This window comes from Podarcis vaucheri (assembly GCF_965113315.1).
Source record: "Podarcis vaucheri genome assembly, chromosome: 6".
NCBI lineage: Eukaryota > Metazoa > Chordata > Lepidosauria > Squamata > Lacertidae > Podarcis > Podarcis vaucheri.
In genome coordinates, this window is record NC_138764.1 from 68,123,919 (window position 1) to 68,145,227 (window position 21,309).

General features: G+C 41.9%; 1 protein-coding gene across 2 annotated transcripts in view; it reads right to left on the minus strand.

The window, feature by feature from the left end:
• The window catches only part of PLXNA2 (plexin A2), a 400,751-nt gene that overhangs the window by 108,851 nt on the left and 270,591 nt on the right, over positions 1-21,309 (minus strand). For both annotated transcript variants that reach the window (XM_082228275.1, XM_082228274.1), the window contains exons 11-12: positions 17,437-17,533; positions 11,684-11,883 (exon numbers count right to left, since the gene is read on the minus strand). In XM_082228275.1, the coding sequence (XP_082084401.1) occupies positions 11,684-11,883; positions 17,437-17,533 (297 nt within the window). The remainder of the gene's footprint in view (positions 1-11,683; positions 11,884-17,436; positions 17,534-21,309) is intronic.

Here is a 21,309-nt window from a genome sequence, read left to right on the forward strand (position 1 = left end):
CTGCTGCATATACAATTCCCTATCCAGATAGGGATATATATGCAGAGCCTTTTTCTATTAATGCATACTCCCTAGTTAGCTGGTGTGTTAATACACAAGATGCTTAGTAATCCTTACTGCATTCATCATTGCAACAAAGAGGAAAGGGAGGAGGGTGTTTCTAGGACAAACCTCCAACTCCTGGAATTTGCTACTTGTGAGTTCTAATCCCAACTCTGCCAGCATGTCACAATGCTCCAGCTGCTTCTGATATTTAAAGCCCTTTACAATCACTGGATAAAAGAAGCCACGCAAGGCAAAGTATTATATTATCATTATGAAGGTGTCAGTCAGGAGAAGTATCTATGGGGACGAACATATATTAGGAAACGTCCTCCAATGGTTCTCCTCAAAGCCTGTCATCCAAGCTCCAAAATATTAATTACCCATCACAAGGCTTCGCTGATAATAGGAAAAACCTTATTTGCCTGCCCAGAAACTGAAACAGGAGTTATTTTAAAAACATTTTTCCTATAGGACAGGTGCAGAAGAGGAACTGAAAAGCAAGATTACATAAGCACACATGTGTTATAAGTCAGACCATTCTCCACTCTAATGGGCAGCAGCTCTTCAGGGTTTCAGACAGGAGACACCCCCAGCTCTAGCTGGATATTCTAGGGACTGAACCTGAAACCTTCTATATGCAGCCTTTGCCCATGACTCAATTATGCTCCTGTACCTCTTAGTTGGGACACGGGTAGCGCTGGGACGCGGGTGGCGCTGTGGGTTAAACCACAGAGCCTAGGACTTACCGATCAGAAGGTCGGCGGTTCGAATCCCCACGACGGGGTGAGCTCCCGTTGCTCAGTCCCTGTTCCTGCCCACCTAACAGTTCAAAAGCACGTCAAAGTGCAAGTAGATAAATAGGTACCGCTCCAGCGGGAAGGTAAACGGTGTTTCTGTGCGCTGCTCTGGCTCGCCAGAAGCGGCTTAGTCATGCTGGCCACATAACCCGGAAGCTGTACGCTGGCTCCCTCGGCCAATAAAACGAGATGAGCACCGCAACCCCAGAGTCGGTCACGACTGGACCTAATGGTCAGGGGTCCCTTTACCTTTCCTTCTTAGTTACCTCCCATCATCATTAATTTAACTCAATCCTGTGGTCTGCTGTGCAAAACAAACAACTGGATAGAACTGGGTAAATGGGCCAGTACAGCCTTGCAGGTCATGATGTTGCACTGATACAGTACAAGAAGCAGCAACTAAGCAGAAACTCAATTTCTGCAGCACGATTAGACTGCAAAGACAAAAGGGGGTAATATTCCAACATGTGGGTACCAGGACAACATAAACCAAGCAGCACCTCTTCAGCAAAACGAACATACAGTAACTGACACACCGCTGCCATTGCTGTGCTGATGCATGTACCACATTAACACAGACACCATCCCACTGACATTCACAAGTCCATACTCTGCAAAAGGATGAGAACAGGTGCCGTCTGTGTGTGTGTGTGTGTGTGTGTGATATTTTTAGAATTTTGTTTTGAGCATATTATAATATATTCCAAGGTCTCAGAACAGCAAGTGAGAGAGGAAAGAGGGGATAAATAAAATCAATTAATCACAGGTGGGGAAAAATGAGCCCATCAAGTCCTGTAATAAAAGCCATCTTGAACATAATAGCACCGTATCTGACAAAAGAGGGGAGGGGAGAGTTGCAAAGTTGTGGCCTTTCAAAGCTATACGAATAACATACGCTTTTTGTTCCATGGTTACATTTGTAGCTGGCTCCATCCCAGTAGATGAGCCCAGCAGGGGCTCAGCACATCCACAGAGCTAGTTCATCAGCCTGGCATGATCACTCCTTGTCTCTGTCTTAGCTGATAGTACATTCCAAACCTAATTGTTATCTCAGCAGAGCAACTCCATTATTCAGCCTGACACTCCTCCCCGCACAACCCCCGTTAGCTGTTTGTTGCAGTGATGTTATATTAATGAGGCCTGCAAATAAATGAATAGGAGATCAGAGCACTGCTTGTTCATAAGGAAGCTGATTTTTTATTTATTTAATCACTGATGCTGCGGGCAGCAGGGGAAGATTTATGCTGTCAGGGGGGACATGGGATAGATCCCAACGATGCACTGTGTGGATGGAAAAGATTTCATGTTAACATGTACACTATTATTGATTTTTCTTTTATGTCAACAAGTAAAGATCCCCCTAATCTCCACTCCCCATTGGCTCATTACTGTTTTAAAAAGCTTACATCTCCTTGATCTGTTTCCAGTGTTTCTCAAACTTGGACCTCCAAGTATGTTGTTGGACTAAAACTCCCATCATCCTTGGCTAGCAGCACCACTGGTCAGGGATGATGGGAGTTGTAGTCCAACATTCGCTGGAGAGCCACATTTGAGAAACACTTCATGGAAATAATAGTAATCTTCCTCTGATGCAATTTCACCCTCTTCCTCTATTTTCCAGAAAGTTCACTTGCAGTCCTATACATTTTTGAGGGCTGGTACAGCACTCCTGGATAGCTCAGTCAGTAGAGCATGGAACTCTTCATCTCAGAGTTGTGGGTTCATGCCCCAGGTTGGGCAAAACAGTTTTCAAAGCATGGTTTCAGAACCTGGGTTAAATGGGAATCCTGGGTAGCGCTAACCATATCTAATGATACTGCTGGAGTAACGCTTAACTGACGTTAGACTAGGAGTTCAAATTAGTGCTCCAGAATGCAGAGGGTGGGGAGAGATTTTGCAATCCTATGGTTAAGAAACAAAATGCTACATGCATACTGGTGCTCAGGAGTATGTTCTTAGTTCAATGGTATGAACTCATCAAGTATCTATGCCTGCACATAGTTAGACTGCATAAACTGGCTGATTCAAACTTAAGTAGCCTCACTGTTTTTCACTCATGGAAATCACTGATACAAATTACTATCTACCATGAACATTGAGAGTTGATGAAGAGGAGTGGCCTAAGATTTTCCTAACTCTAATTTGAATTCCTGTTAACAAGGGGTCTTATGCTCCCCCCCAAACAGAGGCTAAACCATTATGCTTTTCTCTTCCACAACAGACCTATAGGCAATCTGAAATCATTGTAACACCTAGCAGAGTCCAGTACAATTCACAAAACAATCCTATACATGTCTGCTTGGTAGCAAGTTATATTGCTATCAGTAGGCTGAAACCAAGTCATTGTGAGAACTGAACAATTTCCACATGTGCAACAGAACTTTGCATCCCACCTCTACTCATTGTAAACCCCACAAGCATGTACACAAGCACACCCACCCAACAGATCTGGTCTGGAGGTTTGTGGGAACTCTCGGGGAAGGTTTGTGGTGTGAGGGATATGCAGAAGAAGAGGAAGTTCTGGTGTAAGTACAGAAGGTGTTTGACTTGTGGAATGGCTTTGCTGGATGCAACCCTATGGGCCTTACTCTCAGGTAAGTGTTGATGGAGCATGTTTCTCAGTAGACACACACAGCCTGCACTATTAGCCTGCACATTCTGTCTTATGACCATGACTAAACTGAGAATAGTCAACATCAAACCAGGTTTTTCTATCCTCACTTTCTCTGTTTGGATTAACATCCTGTCTGATTAAGAATTCCAGAGAATTAATTAAAGTCCCAATAAAGATATTGTAGATTTTGAAATTTAACTCAAGGATGATATTGGAGAAACAACTTGGCCAGCATTTGCTGTGAGATGTTTCTTTGTTGAGTAGGAATTGCTTTTGCCTTCTGGTTCGCTTGAGGAAAGGAAGTGAAGTGAAATCTCTGATTTCTGAAAATGTTACATCTGTCTGAATGTTTCATTTGGAAGGAAAAATTGTTCTCAGATCCCTTTTCTTGCTCCTGGTGACTTGCAACCCCCAGGTCTTTGCACACAGCACAGAGATCTTTGTGAGAAGAACAACTTTAAAATGCTGAGAAGGCAAGTTTGTTTATTTATAGAAGGGCTCAAGGTTTTGATTAAAAATAAAAAATGGAAACTAAACCCCTTGGGATGAAAATAAAATGCATTAAGCCCATCAGGTTGGCAGAAAGGGCGGGTCTTAGTGTCACACAGAATCAAGCTGAAAGAGAGGAACATTGCTTGGTTCTAATGGCTGTAGAAAGGAGATGAAAAGTTCAGTCTTGGGCAAAGAGCCAGCATAATGTCTGTGCTTTGCTTAAATACTATTGAAAATGAAAGGCTGTGGCTAACAATCCCCAAAAACCTAGTGAATATGGGATACCAAAGTTAGCTAAATATATTTTCACACATGCTTGCATGTTGTACTTTCAGAGCAACAATGGGGGGGGCAGGGAGCTTTATTTAGTCCCTGATTATGTAGAGGGGAAGATCTGCAGTACTATTTTTCAATAATCACTTACAAACACAATATTCATTTTAATAGTGGGATGAGCTTCATAATGGTGTGAATGTTTGCCCATTTGTTTTGCCATGGATTTAAAAAACCCACTGGTTACGCTTCTTGTATTAGTCAGCCATAAAAGTAAATTGTTGAAATCAAACCTTTATTAGGCATTGTACAGATAAAACCATAAAAGAAAAAGTAACATATAAGTGACTTGAAGTATATGTAAGAAGGCAGCGGTTGGCTACAAACATATATATATATACACATATAGAGTCAGTGATTTTCCTTGTTAACCTGCTCCTTGGAGGGCTGCTACCAAAAACTCAGCTACCCCCGCTGTTACCCTTTGGTCAACGTCGGATAGGCAGAATCCCACACATTCACCTTGTTGGGGTTCCAGGCCACCCAGAAGAGGGGACAGCACGCGTTGACGGAGCGTACTGTACAATGGACAATGAAAGAGAATATGCTCTACAGTGTCCGGGACATTCATAGAGCATCTGCAGAGTCTCTTGTTTCTAGGGATGTTTTGATATCTTCCCCTGACAAAAGCTGAGGGAAAAACATTCAACCGGGCCAGCATAAAAGCCCTACGTTGGGCTGGGATTGTTAATTTAGTGACGTAGTTGGCTCTGCTATCTAAGATATTTAAATCATAGAATACGGGGGAGCAAATTTTGTTTACTGCTGCCATAATATTTTGTCTCTCAACATCCTTTAATCTAGTTAGGATATTATGGAAAATGTATTGCTCATTAGAATTGTATAGGGGCTCCAGCTCGATGCCTAAAGATTCAATCTTTTTTTCAAGGTACTGGTACCATCTTGATTTATAAGAGTCTTGAAGCAAATTAGCGAGCAGGCTTGATGGAGAGCAGCGAAAATGGCAGCGTAACCAGTACTTTATTGAGGTGGACCAGGCCCAGTATTCCATTGTGTGTATGCCTATTTCTGCACACATTGTTTCATATTTGATCACAGCTGGGAGTCCAAGAATACGTCTCAGAAAGCTGGAGTGGATCTTTTTTAGATCACTGTTATATGCTTGGACCCATAGTGGGATTCCATAGAGTATCTGGGCTTGCACATAAAAGTAAATTAACATAATTGCCTGGGTTTTTGCATAATTGCAATTTATATATAACATTTCTATCCTACTCTGTGCCTCTGTTAATACTCTATTTATTATTGCTATAATTGTATTGATACTTTATTTTTCTTTAATTATAACCTTCTTTGAGAACAACTGTTGAAAAGGCTATACATTTGCCAAACAAACAAACAAACAAACAAACAAACAAACAAACAAGAACATAGAGAAACAAAGACTGAACCACTTTGCTTATGAAACTAACAAACATCTGAAGTAAACACTAGGAGCCAGGAAGTCCTAAGTCATCAGTGGCTACTTGTCACTCCCCTCCCCCCTAGAGCTCTCGAGGAAGCTTAACAGCAACAAAATTGATACCAGGACTTAGTGTGGTATTTCTCTGGAAATGCATTTGATCTATATCCAACACCCATTTTGGTCTATCTAATACTCATTTTCTCCACAAAGTATCATTTTCATTTAAAATCAGCTATTTCAATTATCCTAGATTATTCTTCCTGCCATTTTAGTATCCTTGGCATGTGTGTCTCAGTTCCATGTACAGTGGTACATCGGGTTACATACGCTTCAGGTTACAGACTCCGCTAACCCAGAAATTGTACCTTGGGTTAAGAACTTTGCTTCAGGTTGAGAACAGAAATCGTGCTCCGGCGGCGCGTCAGCAGCAGGAGGCCCCATTAGCTAAAGTGGTGCTTCAGGTTAAGAACAGTTTCAGGTTAAGAACGGACCTCCGGAATGAATTAAATACTTAACCCGAGGTACCACGGTATACATTTGAGTTTTTGCAACCATTCCCTCTTTGGTCTCCACCTCAAGCAATCGCAAAATATGTACTATAGATCAACTTCCCTACCCTGGGGCCCTTCAGATGTTTTGGACTACAACTCCCATCATCCCTGACCCTTGGCCATGTTGGCTAGGAGTGATGGCAGCTGTAGTCCAAAACAAGGCTGCTGCAGATGTTGCAGGATCTCATTCAACAAATGAGCTGATAGAGCTTTTGAGTGTTGACTGGTGTCTCTGTGTGACATATAAACAGTATGTGCTTTCACAAGAGCTCTCAAGTCGGGATTTGGGGATGATTGAGTGAAGTTAATTGAGACTCATTTACTTAGAATAAATAGGTACCATTTCTTGTCAAAAAGTAATAAACTGAAGCACTAGGAGTTGTTGTTTTTAACTAACAACCCATAAAGAGGGTGAGGAGTGATTCAAGGGAGCTTAATGAGGAATGTGGGAAAAAGTGGTGAAAAGAATATTCTGTTCAAGTAGCCATTCCAGCCATTTGTTCAGCCACTGCTCTTCAGAATGAGAGAAAAGGAAACATCTTGCAGAACTTACTGAGAACTCCACAGCCAATTGTTCTTTGCAATTGTTATAGGAATCCTAAGGTCATATATATATATATATATATATATATATATATATATATGCTTTCGTAGATTTTCACGGGTATAGGAATGCAGGTTTTGGTGTCTTCGGGTGTCTTCCCGTGTAAGAGTCGGGGTGTCTTCAGGCAGAATCTGGTGTTTGAGTTGGAGGCTATACACCACACCCCTCAACAGTATTTATAGGAACTCAAACACCAGACTCTGCTCTGTTCCAGTAACAAGAAGCCGAAAGCACCAGCCTGAAGATGACGAGTGAGACCTCGTCGAAACGTCGCACAGACACCCCGACTCTTACACGGGAAGACACCCGAAGACACCAAAACCTGCATATATATATATATATATATATATATATATATATATATATATATATGAAATGTTCATAAATGTACAAGGCAAACACATGTACATAAGTATAGTGTCTGAAACAGTACAGGAGAGCAATCCTGAAGCCATTTTGACTCTCCCAAACTGACCTCAAATATTCCTCTGCAAGGAGGAAGGAAATGGGGAAAGCTTTCCAGTTGTCTTTGGACTGTAGGGGCATTACACCTCCCTTTGCAAATACAGTCTGGCAAGTATCTGTTAAGCTGAGCAAACTATCAATTTATGTAAGAGATTTGGGAACTAAAATATTTACCATCACAAAAGAATGGCCAGACTGCCCAGGTTGAGCAATGGTTGACCATTATCAGGTATCCTGACAGACAGGTTTTCTGCTGTAGACTGCCTCCCCCCATGTATGTATGTATGATGTTTTGGGGGGTGGTCTTCAGCTAAAGGGAAGGGAATTTCAAAAAGTCTATGTAAGACTTTGCACACCATTGTTCTGGGTTCCTCTCCTTCCACCCTGCGTGGGAGGAGTGGGGGACCCTGTTGCAACAGTTTAATAAAGATCTTGCTTACTAGCTGCTTTGCTTCTCAGTATTCTCTGGTTGGCCTCTGTTATTTTCTCCTACCGATAGAGAACCTACTTAAGGACTCTATATGGGCTCTTAGATACCCCATATGGGAAAGGGAGCAGTATCTTTCTTATAACACAACGGTACTGCAAGCCCCCATCTTAGTCTTATTGGTTTGCATAAACTCTCAGTTCCTCAGCTCTGAAGTCTCTCTCTTTCGCTTCATTGGCTTTTAAGAGATTGGCACGAAAGAGCTTGCCTACTAATCTGCTCCTGCACACTATGTGGCCACTGTGTTGCCACAAGCAAGGGCTACCATAATAACCATGTTGATAATTACAAAGCAGTGCACAGATGCTGGGATAGCTCAGTCGGTAGAGCATGAGACTCTTAATTTCAGGGTCGTGGGTTTGGACTAGATGAGCCTTGTGGTCTCTTCCAACTCTACAAGTCTATGATTCTATGCTTGAAACAAGGAGACATCATTATCTATGTCAGGAATGGGGAACCTTTTTACCCCAAGGATGGCTTTCCCTTGTGGACAACTCTCTGGGGGGTCACAAGGCAGATGGGGCAAAGGACAAAATGTGTGTGGAGCCATGGATGTGACTCATATGTTTGTGCAGCAGACTAAACCCAGTTGTGTTAAATCAAAGATTTTTATACACATATCCCCCATCCAGGCAATCAAGAGGCCATAGATTGTTTAATTAGACAAAGGCCTAGGAAAAGAGGAATACTTTTGCCTGGTGCCTAAAGATATGCCTGGTGCCAGGCAATGCCTCTCTGGGGAGAACGTTCCACATGGGGCCACTGCTGATAAGGCCTATTCTTGTGTTGCCCTCTGGACTTCTCATGGAGGAGGCACACATAGAAGGACCTCAGATTGCAGGGTCTGGGTCAGTTCACATGGGGACAGGCAATCCTTGAGGAATTGCAATCCTGAGCCATTTAAGGCTTTGTAGTTCAAAGCCAGCAAACTGAATTGGGCCTGGAAACTAACTGGCAGCCGGTGAAGTCAGGACAGGATTGGTGTTATATTCTCACCATCTTGTCCCCATAAGCAACCTGGCTGCTGAACCAGCTGAAGTTTCTGAACTGCCTTCAGTAAATCTAACCTAGAGGCAGCGGCGTAGCGTGAGTTGTCAGCACCCGGGGCAACGCAAGTAATTTGCGCCCCCTAATCCAGGGCAAGGCAAGTAATTTGCCCCCCCCACTGCCGCCCAAACGACGCCGCTTGCCCGGAGGAGGAGGGGGGCAGAGAGGCGAGGAAAATGCAACGGCCCAGCAGCTGCAGCAGCACCGGCGGAGGCGGGGCTGTGAGGAGGGGCTGCCTGGCGCGTCCTCCGCGGCGAGCGCTGAGAGCCGCTGCCTGCCGGGCGCCTTCAGCCCGGACGCGCGCACAGCTCGTCGGTTCCGCGAGACATGCGGCTCCGCTACAGCCTGCGCCCGAGGCTCTTCGGCGACTCCGGAGGCAGCGAGCGCGCCCCCCCCAAATGTTGCGCCCGGTGCGGCCGGCACCCCTGGCACCCCCCACGCTACGCCACTGCCTAGAGGTTACCAGTTATCCCCCTTCCTCATGGTGGATCCACTCCACATCTATTAATATATTTAATTTTATTAATACTATATAAGCATTAAATGGTATTAACAGTAAGAATCATAGTTAATCAATATAAATTAAAACACACACAGCATTTTATAAACAAGGATTTCCCACATCACATCTGTTTTGGCCTTCTGTCTCTGCTTCTTCAAGCTACTTCCTTCCTGATGCATTTGCCATTTGTGGCAAGATGAACCACCATAAAGCGCTATACAATCTGCGTAACTTGCCCTTAAATAATTTCCTGTTGATTAAAATGAGGACCCTGTAAAAGACACAATGGATTTCACCAAACTAATGAAAAGCAAACCTCCTCCAAAATGCTTGAATATTTAATAAAATCCAAGTATGTTTTATGAGCTGAGAAAAATCTAAAGCATGTTTTGGAAAGGGGAGGGGGACTAACGTCACCCTTAGAGTGCAATGCAAAATTCTAAAACTGCCACCAACAAGCCAGTCTTCATTATATTTTCTCCCTGAAATTTGGCCGAGTTTAATCCCTGGTGAAGTAAATTCTCTATGGCAAAATTCTCTATGGCAAACGTCCGGACGTTATAACATTAATACTAAAGAACCAAGTTACTACTCCTGCAGTTCTGCAATGAGGCTGATACTGAATCTGGCTCTCTATTTATAGCATTTTTACAGAGCTCTTTAGCTAAAAAGGCTCCCAGAGTGACTTACAAAGATCAACAGTAAGACAGTCCCTGCTAAAATCTTTTCCTGTAACAAACTCAGCCTTCTACATAAGCATCTGCCTAGTAACCACAAACAAGGTACTGAATACAGGCTAGCACATGTAATTCCATGCAGGCAAGTGAGCAGGCTTGAAGAGGAGGCTGAACATGCAGTGATCTGCTAGAGGAGGGTCAGAGCTCTCGGTGCCTGCTTCATCAGCCCCCCACAGGCTAGTAAAGTTGTTTGCAGGCTAGTAATTTTTATGGCCCTGTTTACAAGGCTGAACGACCGTAATTCTATATAATCTCTGGTCAGAAGTTAAGTAGAGATTGTTCTGCCTCTGTTATACACCAAATTTGAATTAACTAGAACATTAAGAATACTTATTTGACAGGGCATTTTAATTAATTTATTATTATTATTTTTACTATGGTCTTTAACTGGGTGGTGCTTTTATTGCTACAAGTTCTGGCACTGCTCTAAGGCTTTCTCTGGTAAGTTACACAATTCTGAAATTTTGAAGTAGCATTGGTATAAATATCAAGGTAATGAATAAAGGAAGATCAGTGTCTGGAATCAACAAGCAGAGGACCAGTGATTATCTCAGTCTGTAGTTTCACTACTGAAAGCTACTGCTAAACATTGTCAGTTTATACCAATGACAGCATCAGAGAGAACAAAGTTTTCATAAGACTATTGCCCCCTGCACTGGCCTGTAATCCAGAGAAATCAATTACGGACTAATTACTTCCTTGTTTTAATTAGTGTGCCTGCCGAAGGGCAGGGAGGACACCCTCATACTGATGTCTGAGCCTGACAACCGAGAGTAGGTGATCAAGGCCAGTAAAAGTGCATGTTGGCCGTGAAGCACAGATGCTGCACAATTAATTTAATAGGAAATCACATACCACTTTATTTTCCACTTTTATGTAACAAGGAGAACATGTTATATTGGGACAAACCAGGTGGAACCAGGAACAGGTAATTCCTAAGTGTATGGAAGTGAAACAGTGGAATTAAGTGGTGGTTCTGCCAAGTTTTGGGGGGGATGGAGGAGGGGTGGGATCAATATGCCCTCTGTGGAGTCCCCAGATCATCACTTGCTAAGTGGTGGTGGGAGGAGGAGACACACTGATCAGGCAGGCGGAGAAAAAGCAGACAAATGGGTCTCTTTTCTGTAGAGCTTATTCATTTACTTATTTTGGGTGTTTACTTCCCTTACTTTAAAAGTATCTCCGCATGGCTAATCATCAAATACAGGAAATGGATTTTTAAAAATCCATGAAAATGTAACATCAGCCTAAAATTCCATGGTAGAGATAAAACAGGTTTAAGCTGGCAATAAAATAGATGGAAAGACCTGACAGAATTAAAAGGTCTTTGCCCTGTGCTGAAAGGATATCAAACGAGGCATCAGGTAAGTGTCTCTGGAAAGGGCATTTCAGAGCCAGGGTGTCACCACTGAAAAAGCCTCTTCCTGATCATTATACATTATTGAAACATGCATATTAAGGTAGTTGTAATATACAAAAAAAAGGGGGGGTGGGTTGGCTTAAAAATAGAAAGATAAATCAAGTAAACAAGCAAAGAAGTGAATGGAATAGGAAGAAAATCCAATTGATTTAAATATCTTTACCTCAGTGATTCGTGGGTTGGAGCATTTGACATTCCTGCTTGACCAGTCGAGCCACCTTCCCCATCCACCAATAGGAGAGGGGCAGTGCTGACGCAGAGTACACCTCCCTTCTCCAGTGCACCAGCCACACTCAAACTTCTGATCTGCTTTCAGGCACAACCCACAACTTTCCCGCTGGGCTGCACATTTGTACAGGTGAACTGTGGAGACAGAGATTGGGAGCATGAGCAGAGAGTGGGAGACAGCCCACACCTGACAGATCAAAGGAGATACACCTGCTCACATTGCTGGAAGGTGTGAACTGATGCTTGTCCTGACCCAGATACAAATCTGTCCACCAGGTGAATTGGCCATCTTAGGCCTTTTACTGGGTACCCTCATCTGCCAATGTTAGATGGGTGACTACTGAAAACAGGGCCTTTTCTGTGGTTGTGCCCTGACTTTGCAACCCCTTTCCAAAGGAAACCTGCCTGGCCCTTTTGCAGGAATTGTAAAGGCATCAAGCAAAGCCTGTCCTGTTTACTCACACTGCTTTTTTTGTGGATGTGTGTTGGGTTACTCTGTCAACTGTTAATGATTAAACTGGTCCTTTTATTGTTGCCATTTATGCATAATGGCATGCTCTCTGATTTTATGTTTTATGTTTTTATTATATGGAAGTTTTTATGAGATTTTGTTAAACTAGCATGAATGCAAATGATGGAAGAAAACTGGAATAAATGAACGAATAAAGACTTGTCCAGATTGAATGCTTCAGCTATCTTCAGGTATCTCGTCTGAGCATGAGAGGGCAGAGAGTTATGTATCATTCCAAACTCCCTTCACTGCTAACTTTAGACAAAAGATTGGAAAAGGGCTTGTAAGTGTGTTTAGCTGAATGTGCTTAGAAGCCTTTCTGTGATCCAGAAACCTACATTTTCAGGATTCCCAATTGTGAGGAGTCTTCTAATCATGTTCAGACCCTGAGGTGGGGCTGCCCAGCCCCCAACACACTTTTTGCTCTCGTGCATGCAGACTGAATATCTGAAGAGGAGTTGCATGGCTTGAATGTGTAGTTCAGACCAATGGAGACTTTCGGAACAGTACAGCCTGAATGTTCATCAACATTTTGAGGCTTAGTAGTAGAGTTTTTCCATCCCTGTACTACAAAATGTAAATATCTTTTCTGGGTACTAAAGTACTCAGGGCTGGCAAAATGCAACCGAGCTATGAAACTGAAGCCATCTCTGCCAGGAGCTTATTTGGCTGGGTAAGCACTGAACCCTGGTCAAAGTGAAGGTAAGAGCTTACAACCAGCTGCTTTAGTCCCTGTCCATATCTCAACATATCTCTGGGTTCTCATACAAAAAAACCCTCCACCACAATGCCTACTCTTTAAACAAGGGCAGGAGGGGTGAACCTTTTTGTGTGTGTGTCAAGTACCACATTTTTTCAGGGGGTATCTGCCAGTGGTGGAAAGGGCCAGGACGAGTGGTGGATGGAAGTGAGACCAGAAGAGGACAGGGCACACCCTTTGCTTTATCTTTGTGCCCCCCTCCCATTTTCTTTCTGCTTGCCATCGTCTCAGAGCCACAGGCTACACACCTCTACTTTAAACATAAAACAATTTTCAGAGGGGTAGATATTTTAGCCTGTTGCCGCAAAAACAACTAAGAGACTTGTGGCACCTTAAAGACAAACAATTAATTACAGCATAAATTTATAAACTTTTTTAGACTATGAATATATTAGTAGTTAATATGCCAGAATACTTGGGATTTTTTTAAATGTATGCATACATAATCCTTAAAAGGAAAGAATTCATAGCACAGAAGTCATATGGCAGAAATGAGAGAATGTTTTGATAATAAAATTAAAGCTATTAGGTAAATTTGCTTTGTACAAGGAGCAGGTCCATTATCACCTACTTCTCCAAATATCTTAATCACTTTCACACTGTCCAAACTACAACTTCTCTCTCTCTCTGTGTGTAGTCACAGTTGTTTCTATTTGCTGCTTTGGCCTCATATTCTCTTGTTTGAGCAAGGGAGAATGAAGCATCCTGACTTTGAAAATGATCACCAGTGCAACTATTTTTGCCTGGGTAGACAAGCATATTGTTCTATGCTTAAGAATAGTTTACGCTGATCCTTTACTGTTGGTTCCCCTGATACTTGGATATTCAAGCAGTAATTTAATACCAAACCAACTACTGGTAAAGTGTAAACCTAATAGTGATAGTGTGTCCAGATATAGTTAGAGGCAAACCACTAACATGAATGCAGCTTTGATACTTGCAATCTGAATTGAGGGATCAGTCAAACTTTACTCATGACTCTGATTTTCAGGATTAGTAGGTTTTAGTTATGATACTAAACCTCTGTTTAAAGATGGGCATTCATATTACTGATTTTACTCTCTATCTCCCAACCTTTTACAAAACATTTTAATTTGGATATCCATGCTCCATATACAATATTCTGACGCATCTGAAGAGTATTTGGCTCCCCCTCCCCCGAACGTTCAGAGCAATATCTTATATCTCAGATTGTTAAGGTTTGCTAGACTAAGGACATTCAAACTGTGGATCAAGATCACTTTTGAAAAGATTGCTGAGTAAACTCCTCCTTTTGTGATTTAGTGGCTCCAGATACTAATATCTCCAGATATTAGTAAATAGTACTAGCCAGCATGAAACCGAAAGCATAACTGAAGTACTTTGGGCAAGGTCAAGCAAGATTTGTACTTGCATACAAGAGTTTGGACAATGGGGACATATAAACCCTTCTCCTTCCTGTTGAACCTTTCTGCAGATGTTCTTAGATACTATTTCTTCCATGCTTGATTTGGACGACAGCCTTCAAAACCTCTTTGTTTAGTTTCCTCCACTGATTTCAACCAAGAAAGACTTCATTGAAAACAATGTCTCCATTCCCAGGGAGCCTGGCAAGACTCACAATATATCAGGTTCCACAGTAAACTTCAAAAGCATTTGAAAGCAAAATATAGCTCAGAGGGGAACAAATGGGAACCCATTTAATGGATGTCCTTGCTGCTGTAAAAACCAGATTCTTTAATGGGTATTCATTTCATGGACCAAGCCTGCTGTTTTCACAGGGCTTGTTTGGGTCATATAATAACTGACCCTGGCATCATGTGTATTTTTCTAGACACGTCACCTGTAGCAGCAGTTACCATTAAGCATCCTTCCTTCTTTAATGTGCAGAGTCAACCAACTAAGGCTGCCATCCTAGACCAATTTAGCTGACTCCTTTCAATCATCTTGAGTCACATATAATTATGTACTGAATGGGTCAATCCAATTGCTAACCCATGTTTAGAAGTCTTAAAGTCTTTCAAATATGGATTGGTTCAGGATCTGAAGATGTGATGGGTCAATTATATCAAGTCTTCTTCTTTCCACAATGGGGATCTCATGCCTGAAATATTGTGGTTTTGTGTGTGTGTGTGTGTGTGTGTGTGTGTGTCGTACCTTGGTTTTTGAACAGAATGCATTCCAGAAGTTCGTTCGACTTCCGAAACATTCAGAAACCATGGCATAGGAGCATCCTGCAGCCAATTTGAAGTCGCACTGGACATTCGGCTTCCAAGGCAAAGTTCACAAACCGGAACTGCTATTTCCGGGTTTGCGATGTTTGCGTTCCAAGTTGTTTGTGAACGAAACTGTTCGAAAACCAAGGTACAACTGTACCATAATCAAAAAAATCATGTCCTAATAGAAACTTATGTCAATTTAAAAAGAAGGGGGGGGAGTACTTTTCTTGTGAGTTCATCTGTCACTAGAAAGTGCTGTGAATCACTAGTTTGATTCATACCTTGGAGTTAGCACGTTGCTCCTTTGATCTTCCCTGGATCTTTTTGCTGCTGCACTGTGCTAAGCAATGTTTGGTTTGATTTAGCATGCCATCTGAACCAGGGCTTCATAACTGAAGCAGTAAACTTCCCCATATCAGAAATCCTGGTTTGACTATCAACTGAGCCCAAATATTCTGCAAAGTCTGGGCTTGGCTTGTAATAGATTTTCTGCCAGTTGGTTCTCCAACTGTTTTTGGACTACAACTCCCATTATCCCTATCTAGCAGGACTTGTGGTCAGGGATGATGGGAATTGTAGTCCAAAAACAGCTGGAGACCCAAGTTTGGGAAACCCTGGACTAGGACACTCTTTCCCTCCAGAGTACACAGGAGTTGTAGTTCCCAATGCCTTCCAGTTGATAAATTCTGAAGGCATTATAAACCAAATCTCCTATGAATAGATTCCTGCAAAACATGGACATCATGAGCAGTGATACCTTCTTCTAAGAACCCTCAGCGCTTCAGAAAACAGCAACTATTTGTCTCCAGCCTGACACCTTTATAACGTCAACATTAAGCAGAAGGGATTCTGTGAGAGTTAGAATCAGAGCCATAGGAGGTTAAGGATGTCACATCACACCTCAAGCGAGTCATAGAGGCTGGCAAATCTCATTTAACCCAACAGGTAGGTCATAAATAGTGCATACAGGGCAATAGATGACAACATGGTATTGCAAAAAACAAGCATACAACCTTGTAAGCCTATTACCCTCAGACCTCTCCAACACTGATTGTAAAGCCTTATAACCCGCTTACATCCAGATGTCTCGAGGATTGAGCTTAGAGCTCAACTTATGTTCTATGGCAGACTGAGAGATTCATTTTTTTCAGACTGTTAATGCCAGATTCACGTCCCCCCCCAAGCCTTTAACAAGAAATAATGTAAAAGGAATCTTAAGGCAGCTGCACGTTTCCATCTCAGTTATGTTTATGCCAGTTTGGGCTTAAATGATAATCCTGATAGCCTTCATAATCAAGTTCCTCCTTGTTCTCTGAAAGCAGCCTTGCACTTAGGACATGGAATAGATTTTCCTTGGTTACTCTCATACAACCTGCTTATTGAGCATTCATCCTGATTTGCACAGTTTGCAGGGAGGTTAGATGACATTGCAACAAGCAAGGGTTATTCCATACTTTCCAGTGCACTTTCCATTTTTTCTGGTGTGCAGGGAGGTCAATTTGTTCTGCAAGAGCATTAAATCATCTTTAATTGGGCAACCTCCAAAAGCAGGTATGTGATTGACTCCCACCTGAAAATAGCGACCATGTGGAACATGGGGAATTCAAAGGATGACTTGCCTATTGTCACTGGGGCAATAACAAAAGCCTTTTTGTTTTTTGGAAATCTAACAGTATGGATAACATTTGCAGTATGGGCATTGGCGGCTTTATGTATTTTTGGTTTTTTTAAAAATATTTGTAGTTTAGGATATAATATCGTATACAGATTTGAACAGCAGAAAACTGTTTCCTATAAATTATCTGAAATATATCGTTACATAAAGTCTGTGTAGTTCTTAATCTATTTTCCCTCTCACCACTGAAATGTGGCACACACTCATCCCATTTGGATTGTTTCAAGCAATGACATAAAAATTTCCCGCAGGAAATTTACAGTCATCCTTGGAGAGGTCTAAGGATAAGGGAATTATAATGCTGCATGTGTGTGTGTGTGTGTGTGTGTGTGTGTAATCTTGCACACCCACCCCCTTTGTCAAGAGTCTGGTCTTCCAGAGGTTTAGAAATGGCAAATATAACCATATTGCTCTTAGTGAAACAGGATTTTTTAAAAAGCATCAAATGATCTGAATTGGATGAAAATAAAATTTCAAAAATTCCCACAATACATATTAATGAAAATGAAAATATATCAAAATAAACTAAGAATATATTATTTACCTTTCAAATCCTCTGGGTTGTCAATAATGAAGTTTCCATTCCAAACCACAGCAAAATCTACTGCTAAGTTACTTATGTCCATTCCATCATAGAGATACTAAGGAACAAAGAAATGAAATACATATATGAAGGCTTTGTGTGAAAATAAAAGGAAGAGCCATTAGAATGGACAAATATTGTTTAGAGATTTTTGACAATACATGACTTAGGAATGGATGGCAGGAGTTGAATTGCAACATATATTTCCATTATCTGCATGGAGAGACACTTCTGCATGCCATAGAGGCATAATTAAATCAGCTGATGGGCCCGGAGAGAGGTAATAGATTAATTATCCAATTCATGCAGACTGTTCTCACCACTCAGCCCTTGGTTTGCCAATAAAGCCCCATCACCAAGAATTAATGAAATTTAAAAAAAGAATCCTACACTCCTATAGGAGGCCACATTAGGCTCTACTATCTGCAAACATGCCAGAATATTTTATGGAACATACTTGGAAAATATATTCTAATTGGCATTGGCATAGCGATGCTTTAGGCAGTTTTAGGAAAAGTTTTCATCCAAAGGTCAGTGGCTCAAAGCTTGCTGGGTTGATATGAACTGCAGTCTTCTCTCTTCTTCAACTACCACCACTGTATATACTGTTAGATAATCATGCAAATGCTTTTTATCACCAGCTCTGCTTCAAAACATCACCGCTTTCACCCTTAAAAACTCTCTATTCCAAACTCTGAAAACCAATCTTTCCATCTTTCTGCACCAAAAAGCAAATTTGGGCTGAATTTCAACCCATCACCACAGTTTACAACAATACTAATAGCAAACTCATTTTCTGAGTGCAGATCCTTATGTATTTAAGTGGCACTATCCATGAAGTAGAGGAAGGTTATCAGCAGGCTCAGGAAAATCCTGAGGTTGGCAGAAGAAAAGAATGAAAAACCTTGGGGGAAAACCTTAAGGTGTCACAAAACCAAAACAAAACAGCCCAATGAAAACCAACCATGCTCAGAATCCATAAAATGCTGAGTGCCTGTTGGAGGAGGTAGGAAGGAAACCTGATGAGGGGAGGATTGCAATGGAGCATCATAAAAGATGGGATGGCTAGCTGGCTGGAGCTCCGGCCAAGAGCATTCCATGCTGCAAAATTTGTTGTGTAGGGTTGCCGTATTTCAAAAAGTGAAAATCTGAACACAAACGTTGTTGAGCTTTATTTTTTTTAATTTTTGAGCTATTTTTAAAGGGAAAATGACACTGCTGACATGGGTTGGCAGACATCAAGATTTTCCCGGACATTTCCCAATTTCTGCCCAGACAATGCTTTTGACTGCAGTATTTGTGTTATGTCTGGGAAACTCCAGACATATGGCAACCCTATAATGTTGCGGGCCCCATTTTTCAAGAAAAGTAATGGCTTTCAAGAGCTGGAATTCTCATCCCTAACCGATAGAGGACTAGGATCGGGGCTGTCCAATGCCTCTACAGGTTGCCTGTGTGGAAGAACAAAATCTATAATTCAGCTAGCCTGTCCTTCCCTTCCCCTTTCAAAAAAAGTCTATGCCTCAAATTACGTTTTTCAATGAGAAGGTTAGGCTCATTATCTAGAAAAAGCTGTGCATTTTGTAATATGTTCACAATGAAGCAAGTGTCTCTTTGATTTTACAGACACGGTACTTTTGAACTGCACAGTTAGGGCCAAAAATGCCACAGGGAAAAAGGAGCCCCAGGCCAGGAAAAGCAGCAGTACCATCCATGGCAGAAGTCAAAAAGTATGAACAGTAAGCGTGTAAGTAGACTTTTCCTCCCCTCTCCTGTTCTTTGTGACTCCCAGAGAGCACTACAAGAGTCCAGTCTTAGCACACAGATCTGACTGCCTCTGCAATTAAAGCGGCATTCTAAGCAGGCAAGTGAGACACAGCCATCCAGCTTGCTACTGTAGGTGCCACAAAGCCCACTCCCTTTTAACTTGAGGGAGTAGTAGTTCTGTACAATTTCACAGCACAGGTACCAACTACTGGCTGCAGTGAAAATCCTCCTTATAGAAGGATCCTTATAGATCCTCCTTATAGAAGGATCTGGCAACTTCTGTTTCAGTGTATCTGAAGAAGTGTGCATGCACATGAGAGCTCATACCAAGAACTAACTTAGTTGGTCTTTAAGGTGCTACTGGAAGGAATTTTTTTATTTTGACTATGGCAGACCAACATGGCTACCTATCTGTAAGTGAAAAAGATGTGAGCCTGCTCATCCCATGTAATGTTCTATAAGCGTTCAGTTTCCTTACCTGAAAGTAATATAGGAAATACATAGCACTTGTAGAAATCGTATATGTGAGTGGGATTTGAGCACTTACAACAATATAAAGGAACCAGCTGGATTAGTCCCACGTTTGTTTGTTTGTCTGTTTGTTTGCTTTTGAAGCCTGCAAAGTTGTTTTTCTGTGCCACAGTGACGGCAGTTTTTACGGGGCTTGGGAATGCAATAAAGGCTAATTGCCCTGACTGGTGTGATTGATTCCAACATTATTCTTGTCAGCTTGGACACTCCTGTGGGACAAAGAACTCCCGTTTCGCAGCAAGAAGCATTGCAGTCACCTCCTTGACTATGCTTATTTAAGGGAGGCTGTTTTATCTTCCTTCCCTCTCCTCATCCCAGTTCCTTCTTTCTCTTCTCCCAGCAACAGGCAGCTTTCCAGTATTACACATTCTATCAAGCTACTGCAGCTTGGAATTTGACAGCTCCCTGATAAGAGGCCTGCAATTCTCTTTATCTCTCCTGTGTGAATTAGCTTTGCCTTAACACCTTTGTCACATCCCCGCCCCAGCTCCCCCTTTCCTGACCCCCCACAGTCACAGACGGGGAAGCTGACAGATAAAAGATCTTCTCTGGGGCCAGGATTCTAATTAAACACCTCACTTGCCTGTAGCACATTCCCGTCTGGAATTCAGGATTAGCTTAACCCCTGGTTCTTTTGTTTCATCTCCCAGAATAATGCTTCCCAATGCCTTTTATTCTACCATCTACATTTTCCTCATTTGTAGCTTTGCCTCATTTGTAGCTTTGCCTTCTAGGGTGGCAGCCTCTTCAGTACCTTGAACATGAGTAAACATACGTGAGCAAGATATTCCTGCAGTTATCAAGCACCATAAACAAAATTTCTCATTTCCAAAAGAGATTCTGAGTGTGCTCTATTCAAAGGGATTGGACAGAAAGGCTAGCATTGTGCTGTGTAACAGCCTGCTGTGGCATTAAGGAATGGGCAGTCATGATGAATGGATGCAAGCGGTAAATGCTCCATGCATGGTGCTTTGTATAAGCACTCCCGGGAGATCTCTTAGTTTCTAAATATTTGTCTAATTGTCAGGCAAAAAAAGAAAGAAAAGAAAATTCCTTCCAAATAACAGGTTTTTACTATTACAGCAGACCTAGCTTCAAAACCTGAACTATATCTGTACCCCAGACCCTTTCAAGAGGGCAGTGGGAAGGATGCAAAAGTCTTGGGGGCAAGTTTCCCTAGTGAATGAATATAATAATATAATAATAATTTATTATTTATACCCCGCCCATCTGGCTGGGCTTCCCCAGTCACTCTGGGCGGCTTCCAACAAAATATTAAAATACAGTAATGCATTAAACATTAACAGCACTATTCTGAGGTAATCTATGAAGTTTCTTCATATAGTTTATTGATTGTTGAAATAATGTTGAAACTGAGGACACAGCCTCTGTATATACATATATGTTTTACAATGTATCAGTGTCAGATTTATCAACGTATAAATTCAGAATAACCTGGTTATTCTGTGGGTGCCTGGGGCCATGGATGCCATGCAGTGTGCATGTCCCTGGCACCAAAATTTGTGGGTGCCCAGC